Source organism: Mustela nigripes, chromosome 2 (assembly GCF_022355385.1).
Source record: "Mustela nigripes isolate SB6536 chromosome 2, MUSNIG.SB6536, whole genome shotgun sequence".
In the NCBI taxonomy this organism is placed as follows: Eukaryota; Metazoa; Chordata; class Mammalia; order Carnivora; family Mustelidae; genus Mustela; species Mustela nigripes.
This window is the reverse complement of record NC_081558.1, coordinates 135,939,005-135,957,215: the sequence shown is the minus strand read 5'-3', so window position 1 is coordinate 135,957,215 and position 18,211 is coordinate 135,939,005. Positions and strand designations below refer to the sequence as shown.

The 18,211-nt window shown below is 34.2% G+C and overlaps 1 protein-coding gene across 1 annotated transcript in view; it reads left to right on the top strand.

Moving 5' to 3' along the window:
* MLF1 (myeloid leukemia factor 1) overlaps positions 1 to 17,085 on the top strand; it is a 32,671-nt gene extending 15,586 nt beyond the window's left edge. The window contains exons 2-7 of the mRNA XM_059388070.1: positions 169 to 319; positions 8,103 to 8,186; positions 9,277 to 9,405; positions 11,325 to 11,484; positions 13,065 to 13,203; positions 15,700 to 17,085. Of these exons, the coding sequence (XP_059244053.1) occupies positions 169 to 319; positions 8,103 to 8,186; positions 9,277 to 9,405; positions 11,325 to 11,484; positions 13,065 to 13,203; positions 15,700 to 15,805 (769 nt within the window). The 3' untranslated portion in view covers positions 15,806 to 17,085. The remainder of the gene's footprint in view (positions 1 to 168; positions 320 to 8,102; positions 8,187 to 9,276; positions 9,406 to 11,324; positions 11,485 to 13,064; positions 13,204 to 15,699) is intronic.
* The last annotated feature ends 1,126 nt before the right edge of the window (positions 17,086 to 18,211 follow it).

Here is an 18,211-nt window from a genome sequence, read left to right as displayed (position 1 = left end):
GTTTTTGTATTCATAAATAATGGATCTTTGGGAGATAATTCCATTTGCCTAAATTCTTTTGTCTCTTTAACAAGACTATCAACACAAAATAATTCTTTGTAGTATTTAGCTACCTACTTGTGACTTAAATTCCAAAACTTACTCTTGGATGATATGTATTTTCAACAGTGATTCTTTTATTGCACACCGAGAAAGTATGCGACAGATGATGAGAAGTTTTTCTGAACCCTTTGGAAGAGACTTGCTCAGCATCTCTGATGGTAGAGGAAGAGCTCATCATAATCATATGAGACATGATGATGGTGAAAATTCCTTGACTGTAAGTTCTTTATTTTAAGTTAGTGAGAAGGCCCTATGGGATTTGCAGAAAATTATTACAGAAGAATATATGTATCTTTGATGTTAGGATATGAATAATGCTTGTTATAGAAATAACTATTGTATGAAAGGATGGACCTGTTGGAAAGCTGAATCCTTTAAAAATGAATTGTTAGCTGTATGAAATTCCACGATGCTACCAAAACTTTAGGATCATATTATAAGCCAAACTTAAAGCATTATTTTACGTGTCTATAGTTTGCTCTGCATGGCTACCTTGGCCCTTCAAAACTTAGATTAACTTTTAACTGTATTTAACTTGCATAACTACAGAATATTTTCATAAGTTTTATCTGAAAGCAAAACTAGGAGGTTACAAACATATTCAACTAGAAAAAAAAGTCCCAGATGCTTATATATCTTAATTACTTTCTTCTCTGTTTATTTTATTTCTATTTTTTAGTCTCAGAAGTGGCAGTTCTAGAATAAAAATCCACAGGAGTTTCTGGTTTTGCTTTCTATTAATTAGTTAAATTTTGTTATTACATAAGTCTTCCATACTTAGACATAAATATGTCACATGTATCACAAATTAGAAAAGAAAAGGTGAGCTGTATCTTGCTAGTATAAATTATAAATATAAAGAAAAAATGAGTTTTGGCTAAAAGAGAGACTGAATGTTTCAAATAGTCCTAAGAAGTTTGATGGATAAAATTAGATTTACCATATGAAAGAAATTTTCACAATCCTTTTATTATTATTCCAGTATGGGTTATTCACATTTCAATTTGTTTTCTTTCAGTTAGTAAATAGTGGTATTTATATCTGTATTTTTGTACTTTTAGGACTATCAGTTTCCATAAAAGTCTAAAATTAAGATCTAAGGAAAAATTATCGAGGGCAGAAATACCAATTATAAAGACATTTTGACATTTTGTCTTTCAATGAGCATTGAAATATCTTGTCTATTTGCTATAAGCATAGCAAGGCAGAAGTAGGGCTCTATATAGTACTTTGTATTTATGTGCATAAATGAGCTACTTATAGCTTTTGTGGAAGAAGGAAAAAGTGACAATTTTATTCCCAATGGAAAAAGACATTATATCATATCAACCGTCTTAAAACGCTAACATCAGTGTACTTTTTTCTTTTTCAAACTGTATGAAGACCCTTTACCAGCCAGGAGTACTGAGTATTGTCCTAGGGCAGTAATAATTTTTAAAATATAGATTTATAAGACAAACCATGACTCTTAATCTCACAAAACAAACTAAGGGTAGCTGGGAGAGGGGGGTTGGGAGAAGGGGGGTGGGGGTTATGGACATTGGGAGGGTATGTGCTATGGTGAGTGCTGTGAAGTGAGTAAACCTGGCGATTCACATACCTGTACCCCTGGGGATAAAAATATATTATATGTTTATAAAAAATAAAAAATTAAAAAAAATAAATTTATAGCAGAGTTACAGCAGATTTTCCAAGGAACATTCAGCCTCTCTTTTAGCCAAACTCATTTTATAATTTATACTGGTGAGAAATGGCTCTCCTTTTATCCCATAGGTATGATATATTTGATATGTGTATGTCTAAATGTGAAAGACTTAACGTAATAGCAAAAATAAAACAAAAAAAAAGATAGCCAAACAAACAATAACAACAAAAGACCTCTATGCCAACCTGAACTTTTCTAAGTTCAGTTAGATGTGAAGGTAGAAACAGAAATTAAAAATTGACTGCAGAAGATGGGAAAGACTGCTGCTATTTGAAAAGAGCACAGCCAAGAGAACGGTAGACTTTTCTGAGTATGCTACCTGTTCTAGTCCTTAAAAATTCATAGAAAGCTTCTCTGTCTCTAGTGAAGCTGTAAAGTTTTTTTTTTTTTTTTAAGAATTTTTTTATTTATTTGTGAGAGAGTGCGTGCATGCGCCCATGAGTGGAGTGAGGGGCAGAGGGAAAGGGAGAGAGAATCCTAAGCAATGACTCAGTATGGAGCCTTGTGCTGAGCGCAGGACTGGACCCTTGGACCTTGAGATCATGACCTGAGTGGATATAAAGGGGCTGAAATGAAAGAGTCTGCAACTTAACGGACTGAAACACCTAGGCGCCCTAAACTATAAGTTTTTAAATGATTGTTTTCATTAAGCAGTGAGCCATTATGCTGCTGCTTTTAAGCATAGTGGATGAAAACCTGTATTTCAGATAGACATCATGATAATTTTTTTCTTTAGTTTTGGTCCATTACTTGACATTTGTCCTTTTTTTAGGGAAGAAGGAGCAGAGGCAGACAGAGGGGGGAGAGAGAAGTTTTTTTTTTAAGATTTTATTTATTTATTCGAGAGAGGGAGGGAGAGCAGCAAGCACAAGAGGGGGAAGGATCAGAGGGAGAAGCAGACTCCCCACTAAGCAGGGAGCCCTATCTGGGGCTCCATTCAAGGCTCCATTCAGGGCTCAATACCAGGACTCTGGGATCTGGACCTAAGCTAAAGGCAGATGCATAACCTACTGAGCCACCCAAGCGCCCTGGGAGAGAGAGAATCTTAACCAGGTTCCATGCCGAGCGCACAGCCTGATGTTGGGCTCCATCTCATGACCCTGAGATCATGACCTGAAGCTGAAATCAAGAGTTGGCTGCCCAAGTGACTGAGCCACCCAGGTGCCCCTAAAACTAGATAATTTAATCTATAAATTTAATCTTCCAAGCAACTGAGCCACCTAGGCCCTCCAACATTTGTCATCTTTATCAGCCATTTTATGAAGGAAAACAGAGACTCCTACAAAAGTAGGGGAAGCATCAGTTATGCTATTTTCTTATTTTCTTGTTTATATTATTAGCATTTTCTTCAGTTCATGACTTCTTTATGGGGGATTTTTTAAGCCACTTTTCCATTTTGGGAGGATTAGTTTTATTTAAAACTTGATTTTTAAAAAAAATTTTTTTGGATTTTACTTACTCATTTTAGAAATAGAGATGGAACATGAGTGGGAGTTGGGGGGAGGAGCAGAGGAAGAGGGACAAGCAGACTGAGCACTCGGTGCAGAGCCCGACTTAGGGCTTGATACTAGGACCCTGAGATCATGACAGCACCTGAAATCGAGTCAGCTGCCCAACTGACTTAAGCCACCCAAGCACCCCTGAAACTAGATAATTTCATCTGTAAATATATTTAACTAAGCAGTTTAATTCACGGTATGACATGTGACCATCTAACATTTAGATTGAGTGATGGTGCCAGAGAGAATCTACAATGTTTTTATTTTCAGTGAAAAGAAAGTAAAGAAATAGTATTGATGATAATACACTTATAATAATATACTTTGGAGATTACTGTTCTAAATATATAGTACAGATATATATAATTTGATATAATTTATTATAAAATTTAATATATATACAGTTTTCTCTATTTTTCAGCATAATTTACAAAGGAGAAAAGTATCACTGAATGATGGTAAAACCTTATATATACCCTTTACCCCAAAATTTAAATTTTACTTTCAGTATTTGAAACTTCCAAGTAATGAAAGTTTTTAATATGTATATATGTATGTCTAAAATTTTATTTTTACTTCTCTGTTACCTACTGAGGAATACAATTTGTGAACTATTAGATAATTATACTTAACATTCTTTTGCCTATCAAAGACCCTACATATTTTTAAATCCATGTGTGATCCTTTCTGAAGTCTATATTTTTTATTATATGTATTAGTTCTTGGGAGATATTTATTAATTTTTTTTCCCAGTGTTTCTACTTTTGAAATGTTATTAATTTAAATAATTGCTTATTTTTAATCAGTTATGAGCAAGATTAACTCATCTCTTAAAAATACAGAACAGTTGAGCAAAGGAAATATGAGATATTAATCATTGTACCTTATGTTTTAATTAATTTTAGTGTGAAATTGTATTTCCTTTGACAAATGTTTGTCTTAATCTGTAGCAAATTCAACTGCCTTTAGTAAATACTACAGTAGTCATATTTAAAAGTAGTATATGGTCTCCCTATTTACCTACCACGCTCCTACAGGCTTTATGATGAATAATAAGTGGTTAGTTTTTTAAAATATATTTTGATGATTTTTTTATTAAATGGTTTTAAAACTTTGTTAAGTTATGAACTATGTGATTATATAGTACATTTCTTTTTCAGGGATTATTATATAATAAAAGTCAACCAAAATTAACTGGATTTTTTTCTAGGCAATGAATTCTCTTGTGCCTTTTGGCAGTTTTGGCAGTATGGTTCGTATCATGAGACACAAACCATTTTAACAATATTTTCTGACAAATATTTATTTTTCATTAACTCAGGCAAAAGTGAATTGGCATGCAGTTTCACTTATTTTCAAAATAGCTTTTTGGAATTTGTACTGAAACCTGTTTTATATATTAATCTTAAGAGTATTCAGGCATGTTTTTTCTGAACTAAGTCATATGAACATAGACAAAATCAGTCTTCCAAGAAAGAAAAAATACATTTTAATAGATAAATATTTACTTGATTTACAAAAGGGATCCCCATAGTTTGTTTGAAAGTTTGGACATTTTCACATATTTATGATGACTTTCTAAAAGATGAAAAAGCACCAAACTATAGCTAGAGGAGCACATTTGGAGAAGCTCAGATTGTCTGCTCTTTCTAGGACTCTAAAGTTAGTTTGTACGTGCTGCTTTTCCTTTCCCACATCCAAGTATGGCTAGTCTACAACCAGCTTTTCTCCTACTCCTGTTTCTTTTCTGTGATGCTAGTTTCTAATCACTGAAAAGCAGCCTGAGGAGTAGCAGAGAATAGCATGACTTTGGAACATTTCCTATGGATGCATAGGAAATGTTCCAGAGTTATCTGTGGATGCATCTGTGCTCTTATGAAAAAGTTTCTTCCGTGTTAGACTTGAATCATTTGTCTCCTTAAAGTTGGATGAACCACATTTGTCCTTTCTGACCAGAGTTTCAGTGGGACGAATGACAAATTAAAAAACCACTTATAGCCAGAGTTATCAGTAAAATGATCAGGAAATTCAGCATGCTGTGGAAGCACAGATAGAAGAAAGCCTTTTACCCAGACCTTTTGGGGTGGTAGGGTGATGGTGTGGAGATTTATCAGAGATTTCTGGAACCTTAAGGATGAATAGGAGTTAGCCAGGAAAAGCAGGGAGAGGAGGAAAAAGAGTGTTCAACACAGAAGAAACAGCACATGCATAGACTTAGTGGCTAGGGAGCTCAAAGATATTTTGGATCACTTGGCTTTGGAGCATGAGTTGGAGAGTAGATAGAGATAGAATGGTAACCAGGGACTTCTTTTGGCCTGGTAAGGACTTTAGACATTATCTTAAGAATAGTGGAAGCAGTTGATGAATTTTCACCAAAATGGTAGTAGAAGCACATTCTCATTTTTGAAAGATTATTGGAAGGAAAGATTAGAAGGGACCGCAGGAGTTAAAGTGTTAAAGTGTTCTGGGAAATATTAGTAATGGCTTCTATTTAGGCAGTGGCTATGGTGTCTCATCTGAGACTTAAAGAGGTAAATGGGTAAAACTTGGGGATTTACTGGGTTGAAAGGACAGTAAAGAGGGAAAAGGAAAGTATTATGCCTACTTTTTGGCATGAAGAATTAGCTACGTGAAAATACCACTGAGGTAAGGAACAGTGCATTCATACAATACAGATATGAGAGCAGGGACGGTCAAAAGATCATTTTGGTTTGGGGTGTTGGTATTTGAGGCATCTGTAGTATGTCCAGGTGGATTTATCTGGTGAACAATTGGATGTATGTGTTTAAGCCAAGCTAGAGATGATTTGTTCATTCATTCAGCAAATATTTACTGAGTCCTCCTTATGTGCAAGGGAATTATTTTTAAAGTATTGAGAATATAGTAGTGAATAAGACAGAAAAATAGCCCTACCTTCACAAAGATGATTTCTAGAGTGGGAAGACAGGCAATAAACAACAAAATAATTTCAGATGAAGTACTTCAAAGTACTATGAAGGAGATGAAGCAGGGTAATGATATAATGAGAGATGGGAAGTGAAGCAGAGATTACTTTTGCAGGTGGCCTTTCTAAGGAGGTAATACTGGAATGATGAGAAGAAACTATGCTGAGAGTCAGGATAAAAAACATTCAGGGAGAGAGAAGAGCTTGTGTACAAAGTTCCCAAAGGCCTTAGGAGCCCACTGGAATCTTAGCTCTAAATTGTACCGATACTTTTTGTCACTCCAAGGTGTTGGGCCACCACCCCACAGCAAATACAGATGGGATTTGGGATGGCTGATTTGACAGTGAATTGTGGAAAGGGTTGAATATACCTTAACATCTTATCTTTTCTTCCTTCTCTCCCTCTTCTTATTTGGGCTAGCCCTTCCAACTCTTGTGAATTGTATCTCTTTTATAGCCATGATTTCTCAACCCGATGATGAAACAAAGCATTCAGAATGTTTCCCGAATTGTGTTGAATCTCTGAAATGCAGATTTATTCTATTGCAGTTCTTTGTGTATCCAAAGATATCATTATCTCCTAAATGTGCCTTTGTTCTTCCCTATGGTGTTAAGTGCCCTTCTAAAGAAGAATTTGGTTTTCCCATCTGTTTCCCATTGTTACAAGTAATAAAACCCACTGGAAGGCAGGGACACAGACAGGCCTTTGATAATTCTTTATTGAGTCCCAGCTTGGCATACAGCAAAAGAATCTCTAGAGGAGTTGAAATACGGGCATTGAACTACAGTGCCTTACAGGATTTAAAAGACTGCTGTTTGAGTGGAGGAATTCCTTGAATCAAACACTCCTTCTGTTTTATAATAGTAAACAATGCATCAGGTGACGCACTAAAATGTGTGCATCACTTTTTAAATTTCTTGTGAGTGTTCTAACAGTAAAACTTAAAATCAACAGCAGATTTTTCTAGAGCAGAGCTTCTCAGCCCCTGACACCACTGACATTTTAGGCTAGATAATTCTTGTTCTAGGGAGGCTGTCCTAGTCTTTGTAGGATTTTAACAGGGTCCCTGACCTTTACTCAGTAGATTACAGTTATACACCCTCCACAGTTGTGGCACACAAAAATGAATATAATATTAACAAATGTCCCCTGGGAGTCAAAATCAGTCTTGACTAGGAAATCAGTGCTAGAGGAATTAACTACTCTTCTAAAGAAGCATATACCATGCCTGAAGCGAATGTTCTACTGAGCCTTCTGTGGTAGGCAGCAAATTCCAGGCCTACAGTAGAGGGAATTAACCTTTATTACTTGGAACCTCTTACGATGTAAAAGAGAGCTGGAGACTAAAGAGGCAGTTTCTATCAGCTGTGTTGTACTGGTGGAAGTGACATTGGTATCTTATACCCAAGTTTTACTGCTTTGCATGGTGAGATATTGAGAGGAAAGAAGGAAAAACTTGAAAACTAGTCTATGCTAGAATTGTCCCAGCCCAGAATACACTGCTCAGTATTTAAATATTAACTAAATTTGTTATGAGAAAGTTGGTAAATGTGTGTTTATATTTATATGTTCCTGTGTGTATGTATACACATATATGTATGCATGTATTTACAGTGATGCAACCCCCTAATCATTTAAATGTTGGCTCTTTGAGATTTTGTATATGCTTCCATTTTTTCTTTAACAAATTGCTTTTTTGTATAGTTCTTAAATTATCTTTGCCTGGCCGATTGCTGCATGGGCTCCCACTGCGTAAATCAAAAAAAAAGTTTTTCAGCTGTTTTGGAAAGGTTGATTTGCTTCTTTTGTGTTGTACTTATAGTTAATAACATACTTCCTAATGTCCTGTAGCGTACAGATGTCAACCCTTTTCAGGCAATGGACCGAATGATGTTAAATATGCAAAACAGTATGCAGGAATTACAAAGAAACTTTGTAAGTACTAAAAAATTGATGAGAATGTTATTCTCAGTTATTGGTATCCTATATTATAGTGGCTTTCAACTTTTTTTAATCATGGTCCACAGTGACTAAAAAATATATCTTAACAGTATGACCCAGTACATAATACTTGTGTACTGTATTAAAAAACCTGAAACAAAAGTTTTGTGACAAAATGATCATACTATTTACACTGTGTGCTTATATTTTTGTTTTAGCTCATATTTTTAAAATCCTGCTCACAATCCAACAAATTGATTTCATAACCTATGAGTTTGAAAAACACAACCACCTCAAAAACATTTGTCTTGCTGAAGGTCACTATTGTAAATGAATATTTTTATATGAATTTAGGCTTTTTAATTATTTTTAGTTTGTCTACTTAAAGATACTTTGTGGCATCTAGGAAATTAAATTTTAGTATTTTCTTTTAAAAAGCTGAAAACAGAAATTTCAGAAATATGTTTAGGCATTGGATTATATCAATAGAGTTCAAATATTTATAAACTAGTACTGATACTCTTTTCTACTCACAATATTAATATTCATATTGAATCAAGTTAATCAAAAAATTAACTTGATTCAATATGAAGAAGACTCATTTTAATCATCTAGTTTAGAATCTAAGGACCATTTCAGAATGTCCAAATGTAGGGCATTATTAATGATCTTCATAATCTAGCAATCTGGTACCCACAGGAGGTATGAAACTTCTTGGTGTATGGCTAATTGCCTCAGTGTTAGCAAAATTGCACACAGGGGTCAACCACTGATTATAAAAGCTTCATAGGCTTCAGGGCTTAGCATCTGTATTTAAATCTAAGCTGCAAGTCTTTGATCACAAAGACTTAAGGATCTCTGAGTGTGTCACTTATTATTCCTCACAAGCAGAGTTCGAATCAGTACCTAAAATGGAAGGAAATGAGGTCCTTCCTGGGGGTGCCATTTGGATATACCATCCTGATAATATGGTTGGTATCCTTGGTAGTACTTTAACTAGTGTTGTTACTTATTTGAATCATCCGATGTCAATTCTTCATACTTGACTAAACTCTCTGGACTTAAAATTTATATTTACCTCTAGGGTCACCTTTCAGTGGATCCAAATGGACATTCATTTAGTTCTTCCTCAGTTATGACTTATTCCAAAGTAGGAAATGAACCACCAAAGGTTTTCCAGGCCTCAACTCAAACCCGTAGGGCTCCAGGAGGAGTAAGTATTTTCTGAGCATTCTTAGAGCTTTATAAAGTTGTGGAATGATAGGTCACCTGTATTGGATTTTAATTACGAAAGCTTGATCTGGTATTCTGGGGGTAGAGATGAGGGAAGAAGACACATATCACTGTGAAGAACAGTAATACTAACTGTATTTACTTAGTTAAGGCATTCTTTGTCCTCCCTTCCACCCCCACCTCAGAGCCTTTTTTCATGTAAATATCTATTGATGTTTATTCTTACCTTTACATGTTGACCGGGTAAGTAGACACTAAAAGAAGTCTTTGTCTCATGAAATAAATATCTATTTTCAATTTATATCTGAAGCAAAAGAATTTTTTTAAACTCATGAAATACTTCAAGAATATGGAAAAGATAGAGAAAATAATATAATAAATACCCATATTCCTTCCACCCAGTTTAGTCAAATCATAACATTTTTCTCTATTTGCTTTAAGTTCTTTCCTGTTTTGTTTTCTTTTTAAGCAAAAATACTAGATGCAGTTAAAGCTTTCAGTACACTATTCCTCCCTGGTTCCTTTTCCCTTTCACTCCCTCCCCACAAAAGAACCATTTTCTTGTATCTCAAACTTATGATTCTCATGTGTGTTTTTGTAATTTTATTACTTATGTATGCTTCGTAAATAATATAATGAATTATTTTATGGGTTTCTAAACTTTATGTAGTTTCATGCTAAATGTGTCCTCTGCAACTTGACTTTGCTCAGGCATATACTTCTGAGATTTATTCAGCTTGATATATGCAACTCTATTTATTTATTTTGACTTTTCTATATTATCCAAAATATCAATATACCACAGTTTTTAAACTATTTTTCTGTTGATTGATATTTAGGTATTTCTGATTTTTCACTTACTTATCTTTATACATGTCTTCTTGTGCAAATGTTTTAGGAACAGTATTGTTGGTTTGTAGGAGGTGGGTGCTTTCATCTTTATGTAAAAATTACTAAGTTACTCTCACACAGTGGTTGAAACAGTTGGCTCCCACAAAGCCTGGTATGAGAGTTCCCGTTTCTACACTTCCTCATTAGTACTTATAGTTAAAAAAAAAAAAGTTTGCCTGTTTACTGGGTATGAATAGCTCTTACATATAAAGACATAATTTTAGGGCGCCTGGGTGGCTCAGTAATTTAAGCCGCTGCCTTCGGTTCAGGTCATGATCTCAGAGTCCTGGGATCGAGTCCCGCATCGAGCTCTCTGCTCAGCAGAGAGCCTGCTTCCCTCTCTCTCTCTCGGCCTGCCTCTCCATCTACTTGTGATTTCTCTCTGTCAAATAAATAAATAAAAATCTTTAAAAAAAAAAGACATAATTTTAATGATGCTCTTGTTATAGTGCAGACATTTTCATTTTCACTTGCTATAAGTGACATACATCTTAAATGTAAACAGTTTAATTGTAGACATCCCGCAGCAAACCATGCTAATATTAATAGTCTTTGGCTATCATGAATATTCTTATAACCCATAGAGTTGATATGTAAGAGCCATGAGATTCAAGCTGATCAACATGACTGCTGAATTATCAATCAGTTGCCCTTACTTATAGGGATGTACTCCCAACTATGAAACTGTTAAGACACTGTTGAAGGCACTAAGTCTTATATAGTTAATTATTTGTTATACTATTTGATTACAACTTAGAAAGAGTTCAAATTATATTGGTTCTATTTGCCCAAACATTAATTTTAAGCAGTTCAGAAAATATCAGAGAATTATTACCACAACTCTACTGCAAATTGGTAGTGGAACTAAGTAATACCCAGTGTTTTTAGAGCTGTAGATTTATGGTCTTAACCTCTATTAGTAAATAGGTCCTGAGGAGTTGAGAATTATATCCATTCTCTATATATTTAAATAATAATTTTTAATTTTTATCTTCTTCATTTTTTCAGATAAAGGAAACTAGGAAAGCAATGAGAGATTCCGATAGTGGGCTAGAAAAAATGGCTGTTGGTCATCATCTTCATGACCGAGCTCATGTCATTAAAAAGTCAAAGAATAACAAGACTGGAGATGAAGAGGTCAATCAAGAGTTCATCAATATGAATGAAAGTAAGTTGTCACGGAAAATAGCATTCTTCTTCTTAAAATAGCATCTGTACTGGTAGAACTTGATGAATTTTTTTTGTAGAAACATTCCATAAGGTGTCATTTTGAGGTAGTTTATGAATAATATGTGTGGGGACTACCAGGGACGATCTTATCAAAGTAATAAAATTGGGGTTTCATTGTTTCATAGAGATTTGTTTTTTATATTGATTTTTGGTAATGTTATTTATTTTTTGTTCTATACTTGGAAAATGGAATCTTTTGAATTGTCAATTAGTAAGATTGCCAGTAGGCAAAATGAGTTTTTATGTATTTCTAAGGTATATTTGAAAAGTATAAAAAAGAATAAAGAAAACTAAAATTATCCATAATCCCAATCCAAAACAACTATTCATGTTTTAGTATATTTCTTCCCAGTAGTTTTACATATATGTAAACACATACACTTTTTCTAAAAATTAGTATTTTATTATGTAGTTTATATTGTGCCTATTTTAATTCACCATTATAATTGTGAAAACAGTTACCTATGATGTTTTTCAAAAACATTCTAAATGGTTACCTAAAAGTTTTTGTGAATGGGCTATCATTTATTTAAAACATTCATTATTATTGGGCACTTCAGTTTTTGTATAGATAAGATTTTAATTTCTTGTATTGTTAGATAATATATCATGTATATTTCAAGTACATCTTTCCTTTTTCTGGATTTTATGTTCATTCTTCAATGCATATAAGTCCTTGCAGTGTCGTAACTCTTCTTATTATAGTTTTTAGGTTAAATTCATCTTCTACTTTCCAAAAGTATTTTGAGTAAAAGTGTTTTGTCACTTTAAATTTTTTAAATGGAAATGGTTTATTATCGTATCATTTCAGAAAAAAATTCTCTTAGGGTTGGCTTGGACAAAGTTATTTTTATGCAATGAGATGGAAGCTACAACATCTTAACTTTTAATTTTAACCTTTATAGTTTTGTCATAATTAAATATATAGAGAGTACTTAAGAATAATGAAAACGTTGAAGAAAAATTTAGTGAGGGAACACATTATTATTATAAACGCCATCTGATAGAACAAGTATTACCATTTACCTATTGTTAATCGAAGTTAGATTGCCTAATTCATAACAAATTGACAGTTGAGATGAGTAACCTGTCTTAGGAAACTGAGAACAGAAGCTTGTGAGGTAGGCCAAGTTATGCAGGAAAATGGTGAGGTTAATAGGAAGTGCTAGTTATAGAAGTGCCCAAGTACAGACCAGGAAGATGACCCAGGAAGTAAGAGTATAAGTTCAGTGTAATTGAGTCAAAGGGTTCATTGGGTAGAATAACATGATATGCAGGCAAATACATGAAAAACCAGATCATCAATAACCAAATTATGAATAGGAATAAAAGAAGAATAGGCAAAAAAAGGAAATAGTACCCTGAATCAAAGACCTTTATATTTGGGGCAGTTCCCTGCCTCTGTCTTGAGGTTAGGCTGAGGGAAGCACAAGGCCAGAATCAAGTATGTGGGAGCCAAGGCAGCTACTGACAGTTCATATATTAATACTTGCCTCTTTATTTTGATATTTAATGTAGGTGATGCTCATGCTTTTGATGATGAGTGGCAAAATGAGATTTTGAAATACAAACCAGTGGGACAGTGGCGCAACATAGAAAACCCTAGGATGAGAAGTGTTGGTCATGAGAATTCAGGCTGCCGAGAACTTAAAAGAAGGTAAAATTATTTCTAAAACAAATTATATATTTTTTTAACAAGAATTAGAAGAAAAGTAATGTAATTTTACTTCTGTCAGGAAGTTTTGATTAACATCCGTTGTTTCTATCAACGGTATCTTTTTTGAAGGATGTAATGACTTTATATTATATCTGAGCATTCCACACAAATTTGAATTTGTATCTAAAAACCAATAATATTTCAAGATTGCATGATTAGTAACTCACTAGCAAACTATGCTTCAGAAGACAGAGGCTAAAATCCTTTTAAGAAAAAGTGAAATATTATAATGTAGTTCTTCTTAAAACAAATTTTAATCTGGATGTAGGAGGAGTTATACATTTCATGCCAGGTAAGATATTGGTATCTAGAGATCTGATAAGGGAGGAGGGGCTGTATTTGAAAGGCTTAACAAAACTCCCCTTACAAGTCAATGGTAAAAGCATTTTTAGATACTTGTGTAATACTTAACATTATTTGCACCTATATTAGGTATTAGATATTTTGGAAGACTTTTCCCAAAACTTTAGCCTCCTTTGGGATTACCTTTGGAATAGCTGTGCTGAAACCACACCATTAAGATTATAGAGGTTTTTCAGTTAACAAAACCAAAAGACAACTGACAGAATGGGAGAAGATATTTGCAAACGACATATCAGATAAAGCGCTAGTGTCCAAAATCTATAAAAAACTTAGCAAACTCAACACCCAAAGAGCAAATAATCCAATCAAGAAATGGGCAAAGGACATGAACAGACATTTCTTCAAAGAAGACATCCGGATGGCCAACAGACACATGAAAAAATACTCCACATCTCTCAGCAACAGGGAAATACAAATCAAAACCACAGTAAGATACCACCTCACACCAGTCAGAATGGCTAAAATTAACAAGTCAGGAAATGACAGATGCTGGCAAGGATGCAAAGAAAGGGGAACCCTTCTACACTGTTGGTGGGAATGCAGGCTGGTGCAACCACTTTGGAAAACAGTGTGGAGGTTCCTTAAAAAGTTGAAAATAGAGCTACCCTATGACCTAGCAATTGCACTACTGGGTATTTACCCTAAAGATACAAACGTAGTGATCCGAAGGGGCATGTGCACCCGAATGTTTATAGCAGCAATGTCTACAATAGCCAAACTATGGAAAGAACCTAGATGTACATCAACAGATGAATGGATAAAGAAGAGTTGTATATCTAAACAATGGAATACTATACAGCCATCAAAAAATGAAAAAATGAAATCTTGCCATTTGCTTAGCAAAATAAGTCAACCGGAGGAAGACAACTATCATATGATCTCCCTAATATGAGGAAGTGGAGTTGCAACATGGGGGGTTTAGGGGGTAGGAAAAGAATAAATGAAACAAGATGGGATCAGGAGGAAGACAAACCATAAGTGACTCTTAATCTCACAAAACAAACTGAGGGTTGCTGGGGGGAGGGGGGTCGGGAGACAGGGGTAGGATTATGGACATTGGGGAGAGTATGTGCTATGGTGAGTGCTGTGAAGTGTGTAAACATGGCGATTCACAGACCTGTACACCTGGGATAAAAATACATTTTATGTTCATAAAAAAATTAAAAAGATTATAGAGGTTTTTGTGTATATTCTAGAGTTGGAATTTAATTTGGTTCTCTGGGGGAAAAAATGGAAAACAATACCTAGTTCCTATTAAATTTACACTTGAGAGAGAGGGAGGCCTCACCAGGCCTTAAAATAGAAATCTATTCTAGGCCTTAAGAGAGTGGAGGATTGCTGCAGAAGGTGGAAGGCTTCACAGAACCAGCGGTGGACAAGCGGGTATCAAGTAAATCAGAAGCCTTGTGCAGAATTTCATGAGCTAGGATCTTTTATTTTTAAATACTTATTTAGGAATTTAGAGCCCTAATACTTTCTGTAGAAAATTAGCTCCCATATTACTTTCCGGCAATATTTGTCTCAGTTTGGAAACTCTGTTGATAAAAAAAAAATACAGTGCTAAGTTTGACTATGAAATAAGGTCCTTGTTAGAGAAAGCATACTCTTTATAGATGATCCATAAATCTGTGGCCCTGTCCGTGGCATTTCCTATAAACCAGCCCTGTCCAATAGCCCTTTCTGGAATGATTTTCTGTAATAGTGAAAATGTTATGTATCTATACTGTCCAATATGGCACCCATTAGACACATGTGGTTATTGAACCACTCTTCATATGTGGCTGATACAGCTGAGGAACTGAATTTTAAACTTCATTTTATTTTAATTGATTTAAATGTAAATGATGTGGCTAGTGGCTGCCAGTCAGATGGATAGCATGGTTAAGCAGTTAAATCTATCTCAGGAAAGCAGCTGTTGCTTTCTTAAATGTGAATGAAATAATCTCCCATATGTTTTTCAAAGCTATTGTGGAAGTCTTAGATAAAACTTAAAAGTATTTTTTACTCATGTTTGTATTGATTTGTAAACTACCATTTGAAAAATGGTATTAATGTTCATATTGTATTTCTCAGGGAGAAACCTCATCAAAGTCCAGCCATTGAACATGGAAGAAGATCAAATGTTTTTGTGGACAAACTCAACATCAAAGGATCACCTGTGAAAATCAACAAAAAATAAATAGCCTTGCATTTGATTTCTTTAGTTTTGATTGTTTTAACAGAGAAAGTAATGGTGCTGGGTAATACATATAAGACCAATCTTTTGTTAAATCAGTACTGTATTTAACTTTCTTCTGATATATGAATGTTCTTGGAAGTGCTAGCTTTATATTGTCCATACTTTAGGAATAAAACTTTAATTTTCAACAATTCAAGTTGCTAAACATTCTATAAACTCTTTTCTTTAAAACATACTAATTTTTAAGGCTGATTTTGCTTTCCCATTTATCTTCCTATTGGCTGTGTTTTCTTTTATATAATCAATATTGAATATAGAGCTAGTTTTATCATATGTATTAGTTATAAGAAAGTAAAATATTAAAAAATAGTCTCAGTTTTCACTAACACACCACCACAGTGATGCTAAGAAAGGTACAATAATTTAAATCAGATTTCATGTGTTATATAGCCAGCTAGCTTAAGATTTTAAAAATAAAGCAAAATTATATAGTACTGATTTATGAGAAATTATTTTGATAAATTACCTTAAAATCAAAGAATTCTGAATTTTAAGGAGATTTTAAATCGCTAATATATGAGTTTTATTCTTATAATTTCATTATATAGTGTATTCTTTTTTGTTCCACATCACATTCTTAACATTCATCAGACTTTACATTGACCTTTCTCTTTAACTTCTTAAGGTAGCATATTTCTGCTCTCCTTTCCCACAAACAGCTTAATCTGTCTCCACAGTTAACATTCTAAAGTTGGAATGTCCTTGGAGAAACTCTGCTCAGCCTTTTTGTGACATTTAGAAAAATGCATTTGGTATTCTGTAAACCTGAATGATTGATTGTCTCAAAATTTCTTTGACAGGTGATATGTGTTCTTGAGCGAGGTACTTAATAATTCAGTTGTTCCCTTTTATACCATTTAAAAATTCAGCTTTAGCTTTTTTTATTCTAGAATTCAAGCATTAATCTGTTTTTAGAAAAAGTTTGAAGTTTATGAGAATATTAAATCTTAACCTTAAGTTTTTGTTGTTTCAGAGGAATAAAGACCAGAAAATCCACTATCACCTTGTAATCCTAATATCTTACTTTTTTCACTTTTGAAATAGAACTATGTGATTGAGCTTATCCTTTCCTATTTTCCATATTGTATCCTATTAATTTTATTAGTTGGTGTGTTTCATGCCTGTAATTAGTTACAAGATAAGATGCATACATGTCAATTCATTTTTATAACACAAAAAGTAATTGAGCATGTATTAATTAAAGATGTTAACATTTTCCTCTTATGTATACATTGGTATACTAATAACATATTGGGAAGTTGTCATAAGGCCTGAATTCTAAATAACACTTTTGCATAAATTTACTTGATAGAGCAAAATCCCAATAGAATAGACACTGTAATACTCTTCTGCCTAAATCATTACACTGATAACTTGAATCATTATATTCAAAAATGAAAACACACTTTAATAAATGTATTTAAAACTAGATAACTTCTGGGGCCCCTGGGTGGCTCAGTGAGTTAAGACTCTGCCTTCGGCTCAGGTCATGATCCCAGGGTCCTGGGATTGAGCCCCGCATCGGGCTCTCTGCTCAGCAGGGAGCCTGCTTCCTCCCCCTCTCTCTGCCTGCCTCTCTGCATACTTGTGATCTCTGTATGTCAAATAAATAAATAAAATCTAAAAAAAAGAATATTAAAACTATATAACTTCTATGCAACATATAGCAGTTACAGTATTTACAGCTATTTTTTCTCCCAATTTGTTTATCATAGAAAGTAAATAAAAATTGAATTAAATATATATTTCTTCTTATGCCACAGAGCTTCATAAGGGGCCACTCATAAAACTATGTGACATAGAGTGAGTAAATGTCAATTCTTTATATCCACATGTTGCTGAAATGTCCTCTTTTCAGAATTATTTTTACCATGCTGCTGAAGTCAACCATATAAGAAAGAAGATTCTCTGTAGCTTGTAGTTCATATTATTTTTCCCTTGTGGATAACCATTGATGTTTCTGAAACCCTGGATCTTTTGGGACTAGAAAGATAGTAACAGTTTGGTGAATGTGGCCTTGGCAATGAGGCCAAGTTGGATTCCTTTCCTTGCTACATTAGAGTTCTTCCTGGCAGTCTCAGTGATAGGTTTCCATTACTCTGCCTTTATGACTCCATTCTCCTTTACTGGAGAGGAGCACATTAGACCTGCAGGTTGCTGGAGGGGAGGAGGCTGGGGTGATGGCATGGCTGGGTGATGGACATTGGGGAGGGTTTGTGTTATGGTGAGTGCTGTGTGTTGTGTAAGACTGATGAATCACAGACCTGTACCCTTGAAACAAATAATACATTATATGTTAACTTAAAAAAAAGTAATCAGATGATGCCCTAAATATGGCAATATGAT